Source organism: Bos indicus x Bos taurus, chromosome 21, assembly GCF_003369695.1.
Source record: "Bos indicus x Bos taurus breed Angus x Brahman F1 hybrid chromosome 21, Bos_hybrid_MaternalHap_v2.0, whole genome shotgun sequence".
In the NCBI taxonomy this organism is placed as follows: domain Eukaryota; kingdom Metazoa; phylum Chordata; class Mammalia; order Artiodactyla; family Bovidae; genus Bos; species Bos indicus x Bos taurus.
In genome coordinates, this window is record NC_040096.1 from 8,220,900 (window position 1) to 8,239,424 (window position 18,525).

General features: G+C 44.5%; 1 protein-coding gene across 2 annotated transcripts in view; it reads right to left on the minus strand.

Moving 5' to 3' along the window:
- Nucleotides 1–16,336, minus strand: part of PGPEP1L (pyroglutamyl-peptidase I like) — a 71,794-nt gene extending 55,458 nt beyond the window's left edge. The window contains exons 1-2 of one of the 2 annotated variants that reach the window (XM_027521745.1): nucleotides 16,086–16,336; nucleotides 9,961–10,013 (exon numbers count right to left, since the gene is read on the minus strand). In XM_027521745.1, coding sequence (XP_027377546.1) covers nucleotides 9,961–10,013; nucleotides 16,086–16,119 — 87 coding nt within the window. In that variant the 5' untranslated portion in view covers nucleotides 16,120–16,336. The remainder of the gene's footprint in view (nucleotides 1–9,960; nucleotides 10,014–16,085) is intronic. The other variant, XM_027521746.1, reaches the window with a different exon arrangement.
- Between the last annotated feature and the right edge of the window lie 2,189 nt (nucleotides 16,337–18,525).

The following is an 18,525-nucleotide window of genomic DNA, read 5'->3' on the forward strand; positions in this document are numbered from 1 at the left end:
ACCTTTGTCTTAACACCCCACTTAGACGATCACCCCTACGATGGGTGCTCTGTTGGCCATATGCTGACACTTTCAGGGGATATTCCCAGGGAGGTCCCAAACCAGATTCAGAGGGTTTAATACTGAGTGGATTCTACACACATGCAATAGAGGAGGACACTGAATAACCCTAGATGGTGCAGGAAGAAACAGTGGTCCAAGGGCTGAGGGTGAAGTAGCCCTTAAAGAGACTGCAAGGACCTCTGCCCTGGAGAAAAGCACCAGAAAGAAAGGGAAGGCAGAGACCACAGGTGGCTAGCAGGGACCCGTGGAGAAGGCAGATGGGTGGCAGGTGGCCCCAAAGCTGGGCTCGGCTTTGCTTTCTCACCAGCCGCTACAGAGGTTTCTGTTCTGGTCATCAACCCTGTGGTCTCACTGTGAGCAAGAAGATCAAGCAGCTCATCATCTGTCTGTGTCTCAGGCATGGATGGGAGAGCTTCAGAGACAGTTGAGATGAACTTACAGCAGAGAGTCAGCCATGATGACGTGGACATCGGGCTGAGGCATTGCAGTGAGCCTCACTTTGCTCACCCCTGGCTCACTGGCTAGGGGGTCTTGATTTCTTGAGTTCTGGGAAGTTTAAAAGCCATGCTGGGTGTTTTGTTTTTGTTTTTGTTTTTTGCCATGCCAAAAAAAAGATCCCATGGCTTGTGGGATCTTAGTTCCCCGACCAGGGACTGAACCTGGGCCCAGGCAGTGAAAGTGCCAAGTCCAGTCGCTGAACTGCCAGGGAACTTCCTAAACGCCTTTCTTGGGCTAAAAGAGGTCTTCTTCTGAACTGAGTGTTGTTTTCCCCCAGGTGAAGAGTGAGGCAAGTGGCCTGAACCTGAACTTTACTTGGTAGAATCACCTGAGATTGGATTCTAGGCTTGGCCACGTCATGGCATGTAGGTTTGATCGTCAACCTCTCCGAACACCCATTTCCTCACCTAAAAAAGGGAATAACAGTATCAACTTCTTTGGACTGCAGGAAGAATTCAGCAAGCCACTCTGCATGAAGTGTCTTGGGGCACCCAGTGCATGGAGGGTTGGAAAATTTACTCCCTTTTGTCAGAAGTCACCCTGTTTTTCCCTGCTGCTCCCACCAGATGGCCTTCGCCGTGACCCCCCCTCCCCAGGGGTGCAGCTTTTTCTTCCTTTGCTTTAAAAGGTTCCTTTCTTTGGTATGTTCTCCAGAATGAAATTAATCTTTCCCTCTTCAGAGTCTCATAGTGGAGCCCTTCTCAGAATCTGCTTTGAGTTGTAATTATCTTATTCATGAGCCACCTCCTCTCCTTACACAGGAACCCCTCTAGGAAACTGTGACATTAAAAAAAAGTATATCTGATCTTTGTCCCCAGTTCCAGGCACACAGCATCAAAACTCTCATAATTTCCAGAGCATCAGGAGTGTCTTTGTTATGCTGATACGGTGACTCACGGTAGCCCCTTGATGGCTGCAGGATGGAATCTGGTCACCAGAAAAACCAACCATTTGATTAGTTGGTGGGGATTTCTAGTTGCTTGACCTTCGGGGAGGGGAGACGTAGTTCATCACATGGCCAGTGATTTAATCAACTTTGCCTACACAATGAAATTCCAATAAAGACTCTGCATACAGAAGTTCAGTGGAGTTTCCTGGTTGATAAATGTATTGATGTGCCAGAAGGCGGCTCGCCCCGACTCCATAGTAAGAGGGCAAGAAACTTCTGTATTTGGGAGCTATCCAGACCTCACCCTATATGTATCCTTTATTTAAAAAAATGTAAGTCTAGTGCTTTCCTGAGTTGTGCGTGTTATTCTAGCAAATTATCAAAACTGTAGAGGTCATGAGAATTCCCAAATTTATAGTCAGAACAACAGATGACTTGGGGACCCTTGAAATGAAGCTGGTGTCTGAAGGGAGGGTAGTCTTGTGGAGGACTTTGCCCTGAAACCATGGGAGTCTGTGTGTACTCCAGGGGGTTAATGTCAGAACTATATTGCAGTACACCTGCCTGGGGCTTCCCAGGTAGAGCTAGTGGTAAAGAACCCAACTGCCAATGCGAGACATAGAGACGTGGGTTGGATCCCATGTGTGTCAGGAAGATCCCCTGGAGGAGAACAGGGCAACCCACTCCAGTATTCTTGCCTGGAGAATCCCACGGACAGAGGAGCCTGATGGGTTACAGTCCATAATGTCGCACAGACTTGGACATGACTGAAGCCACTTAGCACGCACGCACACACACCTAGCTGGGGTGGGACAGAACAGGAAGAGACTCACGTATTAGTAGTCAGTCAGTTCAGTCGCTCAGTTATATCCACCTCTGTGACCCCACGAACTGCAGCACGCCAGACTTCCCTGTCCATCACCAAATCCCAGAGTTTATTCAAACTCATGTCCGTTGAGTCGGTGATGCCATCCAACCAACTCATCCTCAGTCGTCCCCTTCTCCTACTGCCTTCAGTCTTTCCCAGCATCAGGGTCTTTTCCAATGAGTCAGTTCTTCGCTTCAGGTGGCCAGAGTACTGGAGTTTCAACTTCAACATCAGTCCTTCCAGTGAATATTCAGGACTGATCTCCTTTAGGATGGATGGGTTGGATCTCCTTGCAGTCCAAGGGATTCTCAAGAGTCTTCTCCAACACTACAGTTCAAAAGTGTCAATTCTTCAGTGCTCAGCTTTCTTTATAGTCCAACTCTCACATCCACACATGACTATGGGAAAAACCATAGCTTTGACTAGACAGACCTTTGTCGGCAAAGTAATGGCTCTGCTTTTTAATATGCTGTCTAGGTTGGTCATAGCTTTTCTTCCAGGTAGCAAATGTCTTCTAATTTCATGGCTGCAGTCACTATCTGCAGTGATTCTGGAGCCCCCCAAAATTAAGTCTGTCACCATTTCCATTGTTTCCCCATCTATTTGCCACGAAGTGATGGGACCAGATGCCATGATCTTAGTTTTCTGAAAGTTGAGTTTTAAGCCAACTTTTCCACTCTCCTCTTTCACTTTCATCAAGAGGCTCTAGTTCTTCTTTGCTTTCTGCCATAAGGGTGGTGTCATCTGTGTATCTGAAGTTATTGGATATTTTTCCTGGCAATCATCTTGATTCCAGTTTGTGCTTCATCCAGCCTGGCATTTCTCATGATGTATTCTGCATATAAGTTAAATAAGTAGGGTGATAATATACAGCCTTGACATACTCTTTTCCCAATTTGGAACCAGTTTATTGTTCCACATCTGGTTCTAACTGTAGCTTCTTGACCTGCATACAGATTTCTCAGGATGCAGGTAAGGTGGTCTGGTATTCCCATCTCTTTAAGAATTTTCCACAGTTTCTTGTGATCCACACAGTCAAAGGCTTTGGCATCAATAAAGCAGAAGTAGATGTTTTTCTGGAACTCTCTTGCTTTTTATACGATCCAATGGATGTTGGCAATTTGATCTAAGGTTCCTCTGCCTTTCCCAAATCCAGCTGGAACATCTGGAAGTACATGGTTCACGTACTGTTGAAGCTTGGCTTGGAGAATTTTGAGCATTATTTTGCTAGCGTGTGAGATGAGTGCAACTGTCTTCAAAATCAGGAACTGCATATATATATTGAACTGAGAAGAGCTGACATAATATTTTATGTATACATCAATAGCACCCCACTCCAGTACTCTTGCCTGGAAAATCCCATGGACGGAGGAGCCTGGTAGGCTGCAGTCCATGGGGTCGCTAGGAGTCGGACATGACTGAGCGACTTCACTTTCACTTTTCATGCATTGGAGAAGGAAATGGCAACCCACTCCAGTGTTCTTGCCTGGAGAATCCCAGGGACGGGAGAGCCTGGTGGGCTGCCGTCTCTGGGGTCGCACAGAGTCGGACACGACTGAAGCGACTTAGCAGCAGCAGCAACATTATTATTTCTTTGGCCTTCCTCTGATTGGGGTGACCCATAAAATTAGGGTCTTGGTGGAAGGCAGGGCCCAGCTCCCCTCACAAATGCTGGAAAGATCAATCTCATTGAGGCCAGATGGACTCATCTTTGACTTCAAATCAGCAAATCTCTCTGATAGAAGAAACTTCCAGCTTCCCAGGGCAACAATAATGCCAGTGGGAGTATGCAGCAGCCAGTGTCATTGGGACAAGCTATAATAATTAGTATTCAGCAGATTTTCTATGGGTGATTTTTGGCCCCTTTGATTAAAGTTTTATTCATTTTCCATATTCTGTTTTGTTTCTGTGTTCTCTTGAAAGTCACAATTTTTTCTACTCTTCATAGTTATTCTTGAAATTTTGCCATATATATGTATATACAATGCATATACATATATATACATACACACATACAATGCAATTCAATGCAATCCCAATCAAATTATAAATATATATATGAATTTATTCCAAATATAGTAGGATTTTTCAATGTCTGCAAATCAATCAATGTGATATTCCACATTAACAAATTGAAGAATAAAAACCATATGATGATCTCAGTAGATGTAGAATACACTTTTGATAAAATTCAACATCAATTTATAAAAATTATCTAGAGCGTGGGCAGAGAGGGAGCATACCTCAACATAATAAAGGTCATGTATGACAAACCCACAACTAACATCATACTCAATGGTAAAAAGCTAAAAACAATTCCATCTACCACCACATCAAAAAGAATAAAACTATCTAAGGTGGCAAAAGACCTATACTCAGAAAACTATAAGATGGTGATTAAAGAAACTGAAGATGACCCAACCAGATGGAAAGACATGCCATGTTCTTGAGTTGGAAGAAACAATATTGTTAAAATGACTATTCTGCCCAAAGCAATCTAGATTCAATGCAATCCCTATCCAATTACCAAGGGCATTTTTCACCAAACCAGAACAACAACAACAAAATTTTTTTAATTCGTATGAAAACACAAAAGACCCTCAATAGTCAAAACAATCTTGAGAAAGAAGACTGGAGCTGGAGTCATCACACATTTTGACTTCAGACTACACTATAAACATAGTAATCAAAACAGTGTATGGTCCTGGCGCAAAAACAGACACATTGATCAAGGGAACAAGACAGAAATCCCAGAAGTAATGTCTGCACTTGTGGTCAATCAATCTATGACAAAGGAGGCAAGAATATACAATGGAGAAAAGACAATCTCTTCCATAAGTGATACTGGGAAGATTTGACAGCTACACATGAAACAGGGAAATTAGAATAGTCTCTAATATCATACACAAAAATAAAATGAAAATTGATTAAAGATCAATTTTATATTGTAAGATCAGATACTATAAAACTCCTAGAGGAAAACATAAGCAGAAAACTTTGATATAAATTGCACCAATTTTCTTTTTGAATTCATTTCATAATGTTAATAAAATAAATAAATGACTAGCTAAACTTAAAAGCTTTTGCACAGCAAAGGAAATCATAAACAAAATGAAAAGACAGACTACAGAATGGGAGAAAATATTTGTAAATGATGCAACCAACAAGGGATTAATTTCCAAATTATGCAAACAGCTCATTATAAAAGAAAAAATAACCCAATCAAGAAATGGGCAGAAGACCTAAATAGACATTTCTCCAAAGAAGACAAACAGATGGGGCCAACAGGTCCATGAACAGATGCTCCACATTGTTAATTATTAGAGAAATGCAAGTCAAAACTACAATGAGGTACCACCTCACACCAGTCAGAACGCTCATCATAAAAAAAGTCTACAAATAATAAATGCTAGAAAGGGTATGAAGAAATGGAAAGCCTCTTCCAGTATCGGTGGGAATGTAAACTGGTGCAGCCACTATGGAGAACCATACGGAGGTTCCTTTAAAACCTAAAAATAGAGTTAACACATGATCCAGCAACCCTACTACTGGGCTTATATCTGGAAGGGACAGAAACTTTAATTCAAAAAGATATATGCACTTCAACATTCATATCAGGACTATTTATAATAACCAAGACATGGAAACGACCTAAGTGTCCATCAACAGATGAATAGTAAGAAGATGTGGGAAACATACACGATGGACTATTACTCAGCCATAAAAGAGAATCAAATAATGCCATTTGCAGAGACATTACTCTGCCAACAAAGGTCCGTCTAGTCAAAGCTATGGTTTTTTCCAGTAGTCATGTATGGATGTGAGAGGCAGACCATAAAGAAAGGTGAGTGCTGAAGAATTGATGCTTTTGAACTGTGGTGTTGGAGAAGACTCTTGCGGGTCCCTTGGACTGCAAGGAGATCCAACCAGTCCATCCTAAAGGAGATCAGTCCTGGGTGTTCATTGGAAGGACTGATGCTGTAGCTGAAACTCCAATATTTTGGCCACCTGATGCGAAGAGCTGACTCATTGGAAAAGACCCTGATGCTGGGAAAGATTGAGGGCAGGAGGAGAAGGGGAAGACAGTGGATGAGATGGTTGGATGGCATCACTGACTCAATGGACATGGGTTTGCGTGGACTCCAGGAGTTGGTGATGGACAGGGAGGCCTGGCGTGCTGCGGTTCATGGGGTCGCAGAGAGTCGGACATGACTGCGAGACTGAACTGAACTGATTTGCGGCAACATGGATGGAACTAGAGATTATCATACTCGGTGAAGTCAGACAGAGAAAGACAAATATCATATGCTATCATTTATATGTGGAATCTAAAAAATGATACAAATGAGCTCATTTATAAAATAGAAAAAATTCACAGACACAGAAAAAAAAATGTATAGTTACTAAAGAGGAAAGGAGGAAGGATAAATTAGGAGTTTGGGATTAACAGATACACACTACTATATATAAAACAGATAAACAAGAGCCTACTATACAGCACAGGAAACTATATTCAATATAATTATAATAGAAAAGAATCTGAAAAGACTATACACACACACACACACACATATATATAACTGAATATATTGCTGTATACCTGAAACTAAGACAACACTGTAAATAAACTGTACATATATATATATATATATATATATATATACACACAAAAGTCTGAATTTGATTTGACATCAGGATGCCCATCTAAGCAAGGGCCTTAGAAGACTCAATCACTCCTCTTGACTTCTATGCCTTCATTGTCCTATATTTTGGTTCAGTCCTTTATTTTTCAGCTTGAAAAAGTAAAAGTGACAGTGTTAGTCACTAGTCGTGTCCAACTCTTCGCGACCCCATGGCCCGCCAGATTCCTCTGTCCGTGGGATTTTTCAGTTAAGAATACTGGAGTAGGCAGCCATACCTTCTTCAGGGGGTCTTCCCGACCCACGGATGGAACCCAGGTCTCCTGCACTACGGGTAGATTCTTTAACATCTGAGTCACGAGGGAAGCCCACAATCAGCCATTTATTATTGTTTTCATTACAATAATTTCACAAATATTATATATTTTTTGTGACTGGCATCTTTTACTTAGCATAATTCGAAACTGTCTTTAAGTCATCTGTTAAACTCTTCAACAGTTGTATTTTAAATTTTTATAAGCTCTGCTGCTGCTGCTGCTGCTAAGTCACTTCAGTCGTGTCCGACTCTGTGCGACCCCAGAGACGGCAGCCCACCAGGCTTCCCCGTCCCTGGGATTCTCCAGGCAAGAACACTGGAGTGTGTTGCCATTTCCTTCTCCAATGCATCAAAGTGAAAAGTGAAAGTGAAGTCGCTCAGTCATTATTACTCCCTTTTTCAATTTGCCTAATCTTCTGATAGTCTCTTTGCTAGCTTTTTGCGATTCCATCATTATTGTTTCAAACATTCCATATACAATTATGCTATTTTCTGATAATATCTAGAAGAATGATCTAGAACCTGATTCTTCAGGTTCTAAATCTGCTTTTGCTCATTCTTACTCAGGGTAGTTTGTTTCTTTGCATATTTGGTGATCTTTGATTGGAAATAAATGCTGAGCTTATTTTAGGCGGCGGCGGCAGTGGTGGTTTAGTTGCTAAGTTGTATCTGACTCTTGTGACCCCATGGACTGTGGACTGCAGCCTGCCAGGCTCCTCTATCCATGGGATTTCCCAGGCAAGAATACTGGAGTGGGTTGCCATTTCCTTCTCCAGGGCATCTTCCTGACCCAGGGATCAAACCCGAGTCTCCTTCATTGAGGGAAGATTCTTTATCGACTGAGCCTCTAGAGAAGCCCCTAACTTACGTGTTTGTAGAAAATATGAGATTTTAAAAAATCAAGAGAAATTACATATACTTTGTTGGGACTCTGGGTGCTAGAGACCACAGGATGCCCCTTCAAGGGTCCAGCTTACAGAAAGTTTTGGTTTCATTCTAACCCCCTTGCTAATGACAATATTGATAATGGCATATGCCCTTCCTGCCTTTTTTGTGTTGTGGGTGCTGATCACTCACTCCTACAGGCTGCAGCCCTGGGTATGTGTGATATATCTGTGTGATGGTATGATGTATAAGAGCTTTCCTTTACTACTGTGTGCCCAGCAAGGCACAGAAGTTCTGTCTTACCTACTTCATCTGCAAGTGAAGGGTCCTTCACAACACCTAGTTTGCCATTCTGCTTCCCCTTCCTGGAAACTCCTAGCCTGCTTCTGCTTCTGCCCTTCTGCCCTGCTTCTCCAGCTTTAATGGTGAATCTTAAATGTACCAAAAAATCTCTACCCTCATTCCATTTCCTGTGTGGATCTCCAAAGTCAGATTCCATTAGCCCACAACTGAGAAAACTGACTTGTAGAGTAGCTTCTTAGTAATAATGATATTTGTGAGCATTAGTAGTTACTCTGTCATGCTCTGAGGGCTTTACATGTATTAATTCCTATAGTCATTACAACCTTCCTATTTTACAGATAAGAAAATTGAGGCACAGAAAAGTTGAGTGACTTGCCTTGCAACTGTTGGCACAGGGAGGTGAACCCTGGCAGCCTGGCTCTTTTCCATTCTCATGACTGCAAACAGAAGGGCTAAGGACCCATTTGGGATTTAGCAGAAGAAGTCTTGTTTTTCGAGGAACTGGCTGCAAACACCCAGAAACTCATAAAGCCCTGACCTAGCCTTTCTGGCATGTTATGTGCAGCAGTGAGGCTTGGCAGTGAGCCTGGGGTTCTCTGAGTTTTTTTGCTGGGTGAAAAAAGCCCAAGTTCTAACTCAAGAGTGGAGAGTTTCCTTGACTGCATCTGTGCAGACAGGCTAGAAAATCAATGCTACAGTGGCTGACAACGCACGATTCAAGTGGTTTTGCTACATTTTCAGCTTGACTGGGAAACTCTGAGAATAGACTCAAGACTCCACCTTTGGCGTGATCCAACAGACGCATGAAATTGATGGTCAAGTGTGAATAAATAGCCGGCTATGCTCTGAGCCTCTAAGTGACACCGAGTGGGGGCGGGTACAAGTGAAGCAATGGTTCAGGGAGGAGAGGTCTGCTCTACAGAGAAGACCGCTCTTCATGCCCTGAACGAGGATGCACTTTCTTCTGATTACTTTCTTAAAAATTAAGCCATGTTGTTTATAATAATAACCACATATTAAGCTCTTACGATGTGCCAAGCGCTATGCTTGATAAAGTTACCTTTATAGACTTAGAGGCTTCTTTGCTTCGCACACTTCCCTCTTTCATTCCTGAGAACCACCCTGAGGTCAGCACTAGAATTCCCCCATTTCATGAATGAGGACACTGAGGCGGGGGGGGCTGTGACTTTCCTGAGACCCTGCAGCCAGAGGTATCTTCAGTTCTCAGGGCAGCAGAGCCTGCTTGGGCCACTCCCCACCCCTCCCAGGGCGTCCGTTTAGCCTGTTTTCTTACTGCTGAGCTGGACGGGCCCCTGGGGGCAGGTGAGTCGCAGCCAAGGATGGAAGCCTAGCCGGTGTCCCAGGGCATGCAGTGTGCATGCTCTCTCCTCCCATGAGGATCTGGTCACCAAGGGGACTATACGCTGGATTTTCTTGGAACCAGAGAAGGAACCAGCTAGGCCCTGAGTTCCTGGGTCTGGGCTCGTAGGGAGTTTACCTTCACCGCTTCCCAGCTGGAATTCACCAAGTGCTGCCGGAAGGGACCGAAACCTGGAACCAAGGACAGGCTGGTTTGCTCAGGCCAGGCTTGGGCCGAGGTGTCTGCTTCTGCGTTGCTCCCCCCACCTCCTTGGGGACTTCTTGTGGCTCCTGGGGCCATCAAGGACCAGTGGGGGCTCCATGTACCCCTTTCCTGTGGAGGCTTGCAACCTTACCAATCTAGGAGCGTTTCCTAAGTCCTCTTATGTGAGGTGTTGTGGGGGAGCCCAAGAGGAATGTGGAGCTGATCCACCACTAAGTAGGAGGGCTCCAGAGGTGTGTGCACATATGTCCAGTTAAAACGCATGCTGTGTAGAGAGCCCAGAAACACACCCATGTGAGTATGCCCAGTTGTTTGTGACCAAAGGTGCAGGAGCAACTCAGTGGAGATGGAATAGCCTTTCAATAGATAGGACTGGAAAAATCGGACACTGATCAAAAAAAATGGATCCCTCAGCCTGAACTGTATACAAAAATTAATTCCACATGCATCATGGACTCATATGTAATAAGTAAAATAATAAAACTTTTGGGGGCTTAGTGGTGAAAATCTTGGGACCAAGTGTTAGGCAAAGAGTTAGTGCATGATCCACAAAAGTAAAAAATGAGAAAGTGGACCTCATCCAAATGAAAATCTTTTGCTCTGCAAAAGATCCTGCTGAGAGGATGAAAAGACATGCTGTAGACAGCTGCGAATCATGCATCTGACAAAGGCATTGTATGCAAAATGTACGAAGAACTCTCAGAACTCAACTTTCAAAGACAGTCCAATTAGAAAAAGGGGAAAGACATGAAGAAACATTTCCCTGAAGAGGATATACAGGTGGCAAATAAGCACATGAAAAACTGCTCAACGTCATTAGCCATCAGAGAAATGCAAATTAAAGTCACAGTGAGGTGTCACTACATCTCTATCAGAGAGGCTAAGACAGAAATACCGGTAATACCAAAAGCTGACGAGGATGAACAGGAACTAGGTCACACAGACATGGTTGGTGGGAAGGTCAAATGGTATGGCCACTGGGAAATAGTTCGACAGGTTCTTTTAAAACTGAACGTGGACTTCCAAGGACTTTCTCTGCTCCATATTTACCCCAGAGAAATAAAGACTTACTTTTACACAGAAACTCGTACACAGATGTTCACTGCAGCTTTATTTGTAATAGCCCATAGCTAGAAATCACCCCAAGGTCTTTCAATGAGTAAATGGTTAAATCAGCTGGTTCATCCAGATCATAGAATACTGCTGAGCAGTGAAAATACAAAAGTGGAAGCAACCCAGGTGTCCATCGGCTGATGATGAATAAACAAAACTGGTATTAGCCATACAATGCACATCATCTGTCCATAAAAATAACTGAAGTGCTGCGGCCACACGACAGCATGGATGAGCCTTGAAAACATCAGGCTCCGTGAGCGAGGTCAGTTACAAAAGTGTATCATTCCATTTACGTGAGATGTCCGCATCGGCCGCCTGTAAAGACTGAGCTTGAGTGTGTGTGTGTGTGTGTGTGTGTGTGTAGTGGGGGAGTAGGGATGAGGATCAGGAGGTCCAGTTTCTTTTCAGGGTAATGAAAACGTTCTAAAATTGATTGTGGTGATAAGTGCATAACTGTGACTACACTAAAAACCATTGAACTGTATGCTTTAAATGAGTAGATTGTATAGCATGTGAATTACATCTCAATAAAGCTACTAAAATGGCTTTAAAAATGAAGGAATTATTGGTATACACAACTTGGATGAACCTCAAGGGAATTATGCTGAATAAAAAAAAAAGTCACTCTCAAAATGATACATATTGTATGATTCTACCTATATAATATTTGTAAATTATAATTTACATCTATAAAATTAATTATAGAGATGAAGAACAGAATAGTGGTTACCAGGAGTTAGAGACAGGGGAAACGGTGAGTGTGGTTCTAAAAGTATAATTCAAGGAAACCTTGTGATTTTGGTTCTGTTATTTATCTTGATGCTGGTGGTTACACGAAGCTAAATATGGGGTGAAACTGCATATAGCTGTGCACATGTGTGTGCACACACACACACACACACACACATGCACACAGAGCTATACCAAGGTCAGTATCTTAGCTTTGATACTGAAAATGTTAACATTGGGGGTCTGGCTCTAGGGGACCATTCTATACATTTCTTTGCAAATTCTTGTGTATCTATAATTATTTCAAAATTTAAAAAGACGTATGATTTGGTTCAGAGTTTCTCAAATGCTAATGTGCATGTATATCTTATTAAAATATAGAATCTGATCGGTCAGGTCTGGGGTGATGCTGGAGATTCTGAGTTCCTAACAAGCTCCCCAGTGGTACTAAGGCTACTGGCCCTCGCCACACTTGGACTAGCAAGGCTTTGAACAACTAGGATCAGAATACTTCAAAGGGGGAGAGAGCGGCTGGAGTAGAGGTGGCTGGGGGAGTCTCCAGGAGGAAGTGGGGGTGAGCAAGGACTTTACTGGGGGAGAGGCAGAGGAGTTGCAGGGAGTGAGCCTGGGCGAGGAAGCCGCCGCTGGGGAGGCCTTTACACAGGGAAGGAGCGAGAGCTGGATGAGGCTTGTGGGCAGAAGGGCTTGTTCCTTGAACTGGGAACACGTATCTATGCTGTGTATGATTATGTCCTTTAACCGCAATTTATTATGATCGCTAATAAAAGGAAACTAAGTAGAATTTTGCTTTGAGGAGGACAGCAAGCCCCCTCTGGGACTAGCTTAGGAAAGGTTTTCTGCTGGCCTGGGGAGAGAGACTCCCTCCCCCTCTCACTATGGTTGCCGCTCCTTTTTATGGCATCCACACCGTCCAGTGGCCCCTCAAAGCTCAGGCCATGGCCCGACGACAGCCAGGAGTGGTTGGAGACCTCAGTGTTTGGGTTCAGGCTTCTGCTGTTGCATCTCACCTCAGCCCCACCACTTAGCAGTGGTGATCTTGAGCAAGTTACTCAGCTTTAGTGCCTTGGCTTTCTCATCTGTAAAATGGGCACTAATCATACTAATCTAATAGAGTGGTTTGCAGATTGAATAAATCAATAAGGTGGAGCATCTGCAATACTGCCTGGAGTACAGGAAGCAGTGCCAAGTGCTCACCTTCATGGTGGTTCAGGTACGTACCTCCTGGGACCAATTAAACAATGCTGAGTATGACGTGTATTCGTTCCAGAATCTAGTAGGTGCTCAGCAAATGCTAAATCCTTTTTCACCCTCTCTCCCAGTAGCATGGGATGGGCTCCAGCTAGATCCTTGGTCTGCCCTATTCTCTCTGATCATTTGATGTCACCATTTCTCAGCCCCAACCCCCTACTTGGGCACTGAGCTTATTAGTCAGGGGTCCTGCCCTTTCTTTTCCATGTTGAGATTTCACCTGTAATTCAGGCCCTATTTCTTTCTCCAGAAATTGAGAGGCATGTACAGGTATGTATGTATGTGTGTGTATATATATGTGTGTGTGTGTGTGTGTGTGTGTGTGTGTGTGTGTGTGTGTGTGTGTGTGTATATGTGTGTGTGTGTGTATGGGGGGATTTATTATAAGGTATTGGCTCACATGATTATGAAGACTGAGAATTCCCCAGATCTGTCTGCCATCTGCAAGCTGCAGACCCAGGAAAGCCAGTAGAGCAAATTTCAGTCTGATGTTGAAGGCCCAAGAACCAGGAGCACCCATTTGAGGGCAGAAGAATATTGATGTATCAGTCCATGGCTTCAGACGGAGGGAACTCAACCTTCCTGGGCTTTTTATTCTATTCAGGCCCTTAATAGATTAGATGATGCCCACCCACACTGGGGAGGGCACTGCTTTCCTGAGCCCACTGATTTAAACGCTAAGCTCCTCCAGAAATACCCTCATAGACACATTCAGAAAGAATGTTTAACCAGGGGTCTGGGCACTCAGTGGCTCAGTCAGGTTGACACACAAAATTAACCATCACACGGCCCCTAGGATGGTGCCAGGAGGAGGGGCCAGCTCCCTGGGGCCTCTCCCTTCATCTCTCCTGCAGTGCGGCCCGTGTTCAGAGCTCAGTGATTCCTGCCTGGCCCTGTAGGGAGGGTCAGCGGCTGGCAGATGGGTCTATGACTGGGGAGGGACTCACTGCAGGGTCGGGGGCAGTGGGCTGCAGGTGGAAGTGGCATTCTCTAGCTCAGCTTTACCAGGTGAGGCTTTGAATTCCAGCAATCTGATTTCTGGGATGCACTTCTCAAATCATGATTCCGAGATGGGGAGGAGCTATGATTAACTACCAATGTTTGGAACCCCGCCCCTATCCCCACCCCTGCAGAAGCCAGTTCTGGAGAAGACTGTGCCTCTGAAGTTGGGGGATCTCTGGGTATAGAGCACTCATAACTTCACTCAAAAAGGGTAAAACTTCCTCAGGGAAGAGAAAAGTTTGGGACAGGATGTCCCAGGAAATCTAGTGGTGTTTTCTGACTTTGACTGAATCCTATAGAATAAATAAGACTGAAGTGGCCAAGCAAAAAACAAAACAAAACAGGAAAATATTGAGATTAAGGAAAAACCACTGGGAAACCAAGTACCTTCTGGGATGACTGTAGGAATACTGAAAATGCAGTGACATTTTTAGTCCTCACCAAGTCACATGCTGCTTTCGAATCACATTCAGATCAGTGTATTCAGATCATCGCTTATCTGTTTTCAATTAGGCAAAACAACTCAGCAAATGAAGGTCTGAAGCTTTTGTTTTGCACGGTCAAGCCTTACACTTTACACTTGGCAAGACCTTGGGTGGAACTTGTGAAAAGTGGCTGGAGAAATCTCCTGGAATCAGGAGAGGCCCTTTGGAGGGAAGCACGCTTTCTGTCTCCCATTGTCACGGTGGGGTGCCAGTCCGGAAGGCCTTGGTCTTGAGCCAGTTCTTCAGAGCTCTTGTTCCCTCACCATCTGTCTACGTGCCAATGTCCTGGCGAGATTTACATGTGAAGCAAATCCAATTAAATGAAAAGACCGCCCCTGGCAGCTCAGAGCATTTTTAATAAAGGAAGGCCACGCTCTGGAAGCCAGTGGGCATTCCCAAATCACCGCTGATGATCAGGTACCATCAAACAACCTGGAGTTTGCCAGCAAATCTCAGGCTGACAGGACAGAGGCAGGGGTCGTTGATGTGAGTCTAAGACCTTCCCTGGTGCTTCAGCATTCAGATTTCATTTGTGACAAGTATCACATTTATCAGGTTATAATGTCCTTAGGAATTCAAGGGTAATTTGAACCAATCTCTAATACCCAAAATAACACAAATGAGAACAAGGGAGAGAAAAGGTTTTCGAAAGAACTTTCTTCTTCTCAGAAGGTTAACAAGAGTTTGATTATAGTCTGAAAATATTAAGATAGGTAACGTTCAATTTCCCACACACACAGGAACCCTTGTCTCTTGTTTCCTTCATCCACACAATTCAGAAAACTTCAAATATGCCAAATGTGACTGACTAAAAATAAAGAGCTGTGTGAAGAAAACAAGCCCTCCAGGGACCAGCTGTGACAATGACTGGGGGTGTCTGGGGTGGATTTCAAATATGCTGGTAAAAGGTAGGAGTGGGTGGCTACTACTCCTTCTGGGGTTCAAAGTCTAACTGGTGGCTCTCAGAGGGTGCCGAGAGTTCCCCGAGTGGCTGGAAAGTCTCCAGTTTTCGGGGGAGCTATGTGCCCCTCTTGGGGTGGTCACTGCCCCCTTCTTTCTGGGTTCCCTGCTCCCCGTCCTTTTGCCTATTAACAGCTGCACCCTAGTAGATGCCACAGGGGCCCCAGCCTCCGCTTCCCCACCCCCGTGGGCTGAAGGACAAAGGTCTAAGCCACATGAGGGCACCACTGTGTATGCCACTCGAGGGTTATTTGAAGTGAATGACACGGCAGAAGCAGAAACGCCTCTCCGTCCCCTCCTTGTTGTTTTTAACAGGGCATAGCAGGAAGTTAGCTCCCTCCGGAATTATTGGCACCACCAGTTGCCACTCTTCCCCCGCGCCCCCCACGAGGGAACTATTTATGACCAGGATCAGGCAAGAGCGCATTCCACGGTCAAGCTAAAGGCAGCAGCAAGTGGAAAGCAGGAAAGTCGCCTTACCGGTCACCACCACGCAGCTGGACCGGGAATCCATGGAACCAGAGTGGGGAGCGCGCTTGTGCGCCTGCGCGGGTCAGAGGCAGGCCCCCGCTGGTGTTGGCCTCTGGCTTGGATGGATGGGGACAGACCACCCTGCAGCATTTGGGGGGCCCTGAAAGGCTGAAGACTCTGGGGGTGGGAGGAGGGTGTAAACAATGCCTCTTGAAAGCAGACATAGCCGGCTCTGGGCACGGGGCCTGCAGCAACAGAAAGGCAGAGGGTCAGAGCGGCACCACGGTCTTTCCAGCCACCTGGTTCTGGGTCACTTTGTTGGTTGCTATGTTCAGACGCGAGTCTGGTGACCAGCTGTCCCAGTTTGCATGGGACTGGGATTGGGCGGGAGCTAAAATCTGCTGCCACCGGTTAGCCCCAGCAAGTCATGATGGCGGGGACACTTACAAGGTGTTTGTTTAGACCGCGGCTTGATAAAATATGGTAACTCTCGAAACTGATTCTGCAGAATATGTGAGAAAAAAAAAAAAGGAAAAAGAAACAGGCCAAAACCACAGATGAAGCTTATGGTTAAAAGGATGGTTGAAAGCACCTGCCGTCTATAAACTGTGGGTCCTCAGGCCAGTTAATCTCTCCCCACTCTTCTCCTTTCTGCGAAAAGGGGGCGGTCACAGCACCGTTTCCTGGGTAGAGAGCGCCGGGCACTGTCGCCAGCCCTCCCGCAGCCCTGGGGGCAGAGGCTCACATAGCCAGAAAGTCTGCGCCGGCTTCCCTGGCTGGGGTCTCACCAACCCCCATTCTGACTTCGATCAGCGCCCAAGAGGGCGCCGGACTAGCTTCATGCCCCGCGAAATGCATGGGCTTGCCTCCTGGCTCTAGGGACATTCCCCTCTCCTCCTAAATTGTCCGAGTAACCAGAAGAGCTAACACCTGGGCTAGTTCCTCTATTGAAGAAGCCATGTCATGAAACATGAAACTTCTTGACCTTTCAGAATAAACTACTTAAAAAAAGATATAACTTTTTAAAAATTAAAAATACTTATATATATTTTTTAACAAAAGCTTTCTAACAAGAGGTACAAAACCCATAATTCTAGGACTTCCCTGGAGGCCCAGTGGTTAAGACTCTGCCTTTCCAATGTAGGGGGTACAGGTTCAATCCTGGTTGGGGAATAAGATTTTACATGCCTGTAGTACAGCCAAAAAAAAAAAAAAATGAACAAACAAACCATAATTCTTTTTCCACATCTGAGTGAGGCCATCATAGGCTCCATCCAGGGAAAGCCAGTAAAACACCATGTCCCCCAGCATCACACTGCTTCCCCAAGTTCAGAATACTCCCTAATAGACGGTGTGACTTTGAGGTTTCATCTTAATTGGCTCCCTGATTAAAAACAAACAAAAAAAAAGTACACCTCCACCCCTACTTAATTGGGATCACTCCAACAAACTAGACTCCACCTGATGCCTTCCTGGGTCACTGAACCGATGGGACATTCCTTTTAATTGGCCCCTGGTGTGGGCTGCAGGCTTATTTACAGCAGACAACAGGTGGGAAGTGGCATTTGCCCCCAAGAGCCTTTCCCTGCCTGCTCTGGGAAGCTGGGGCGACCTTGTTTTGCAGGAAATACAGAGGGCTTTGCATGTCACCTTATTCTGAGATTAACACAGACACTACAAAAATCCAAGTTTAAAGTAGTAACCAATTTCTCATATTCTCACTGTTGATGTTTTATCTTCCTCCACGCCTCCCACCCCCACCTCTGATAAACGGATCCCCTGGTTCAGGTCACTCAACTAGTCCTTCTAGCAGAAGGGTTTGTCCATCACTTTTAAATGAAGAGATTAAATCACTGGAAATGCCCATATTTGTAAAGTTCATTACTGCGAAGGTCAAACTCTGATATCAACACAACTAACGAGGTCTGGGTATCTATCTTGTGTTTACCAATGTCAACTCATCATGCCTCAAAATAGACTCCTCGGCTGTTAAGACTGCCCATTTTTAACAATGCTACTTTCCTCTACTTTTCTGATAATGAGGCCGCAATTTTTATTTTCCAGGATTTGACATGAGCCATTCCTATTTTAACTGCAACTGAAATATGTCCTGGAATTTTCACTTTCCCATAATTCACTTATTTTCTTATATCCTAAAATTTTCTCTAATTTTATAATCAATAAACAAGAAAATGAGAGACATACATTTTGACTTAGCCACAGTGACATGTCTGATTGTATTCATCCCCCTTTGGGAGAAACACACACACACATTCTCACTCTCAAAAATGAGAACAATTCAGAGAAGTATGGATTTAAGGTCTGACATCTGCACTTTTTAAACTGTAAAACAAATGGTTCCCAACAGTCACCAATATCAAACACAATCTTTAGACCGATGAAATATAGTAAGCCTGAGAATGAACAAGGCAACTAAAGAGAGCTGTCT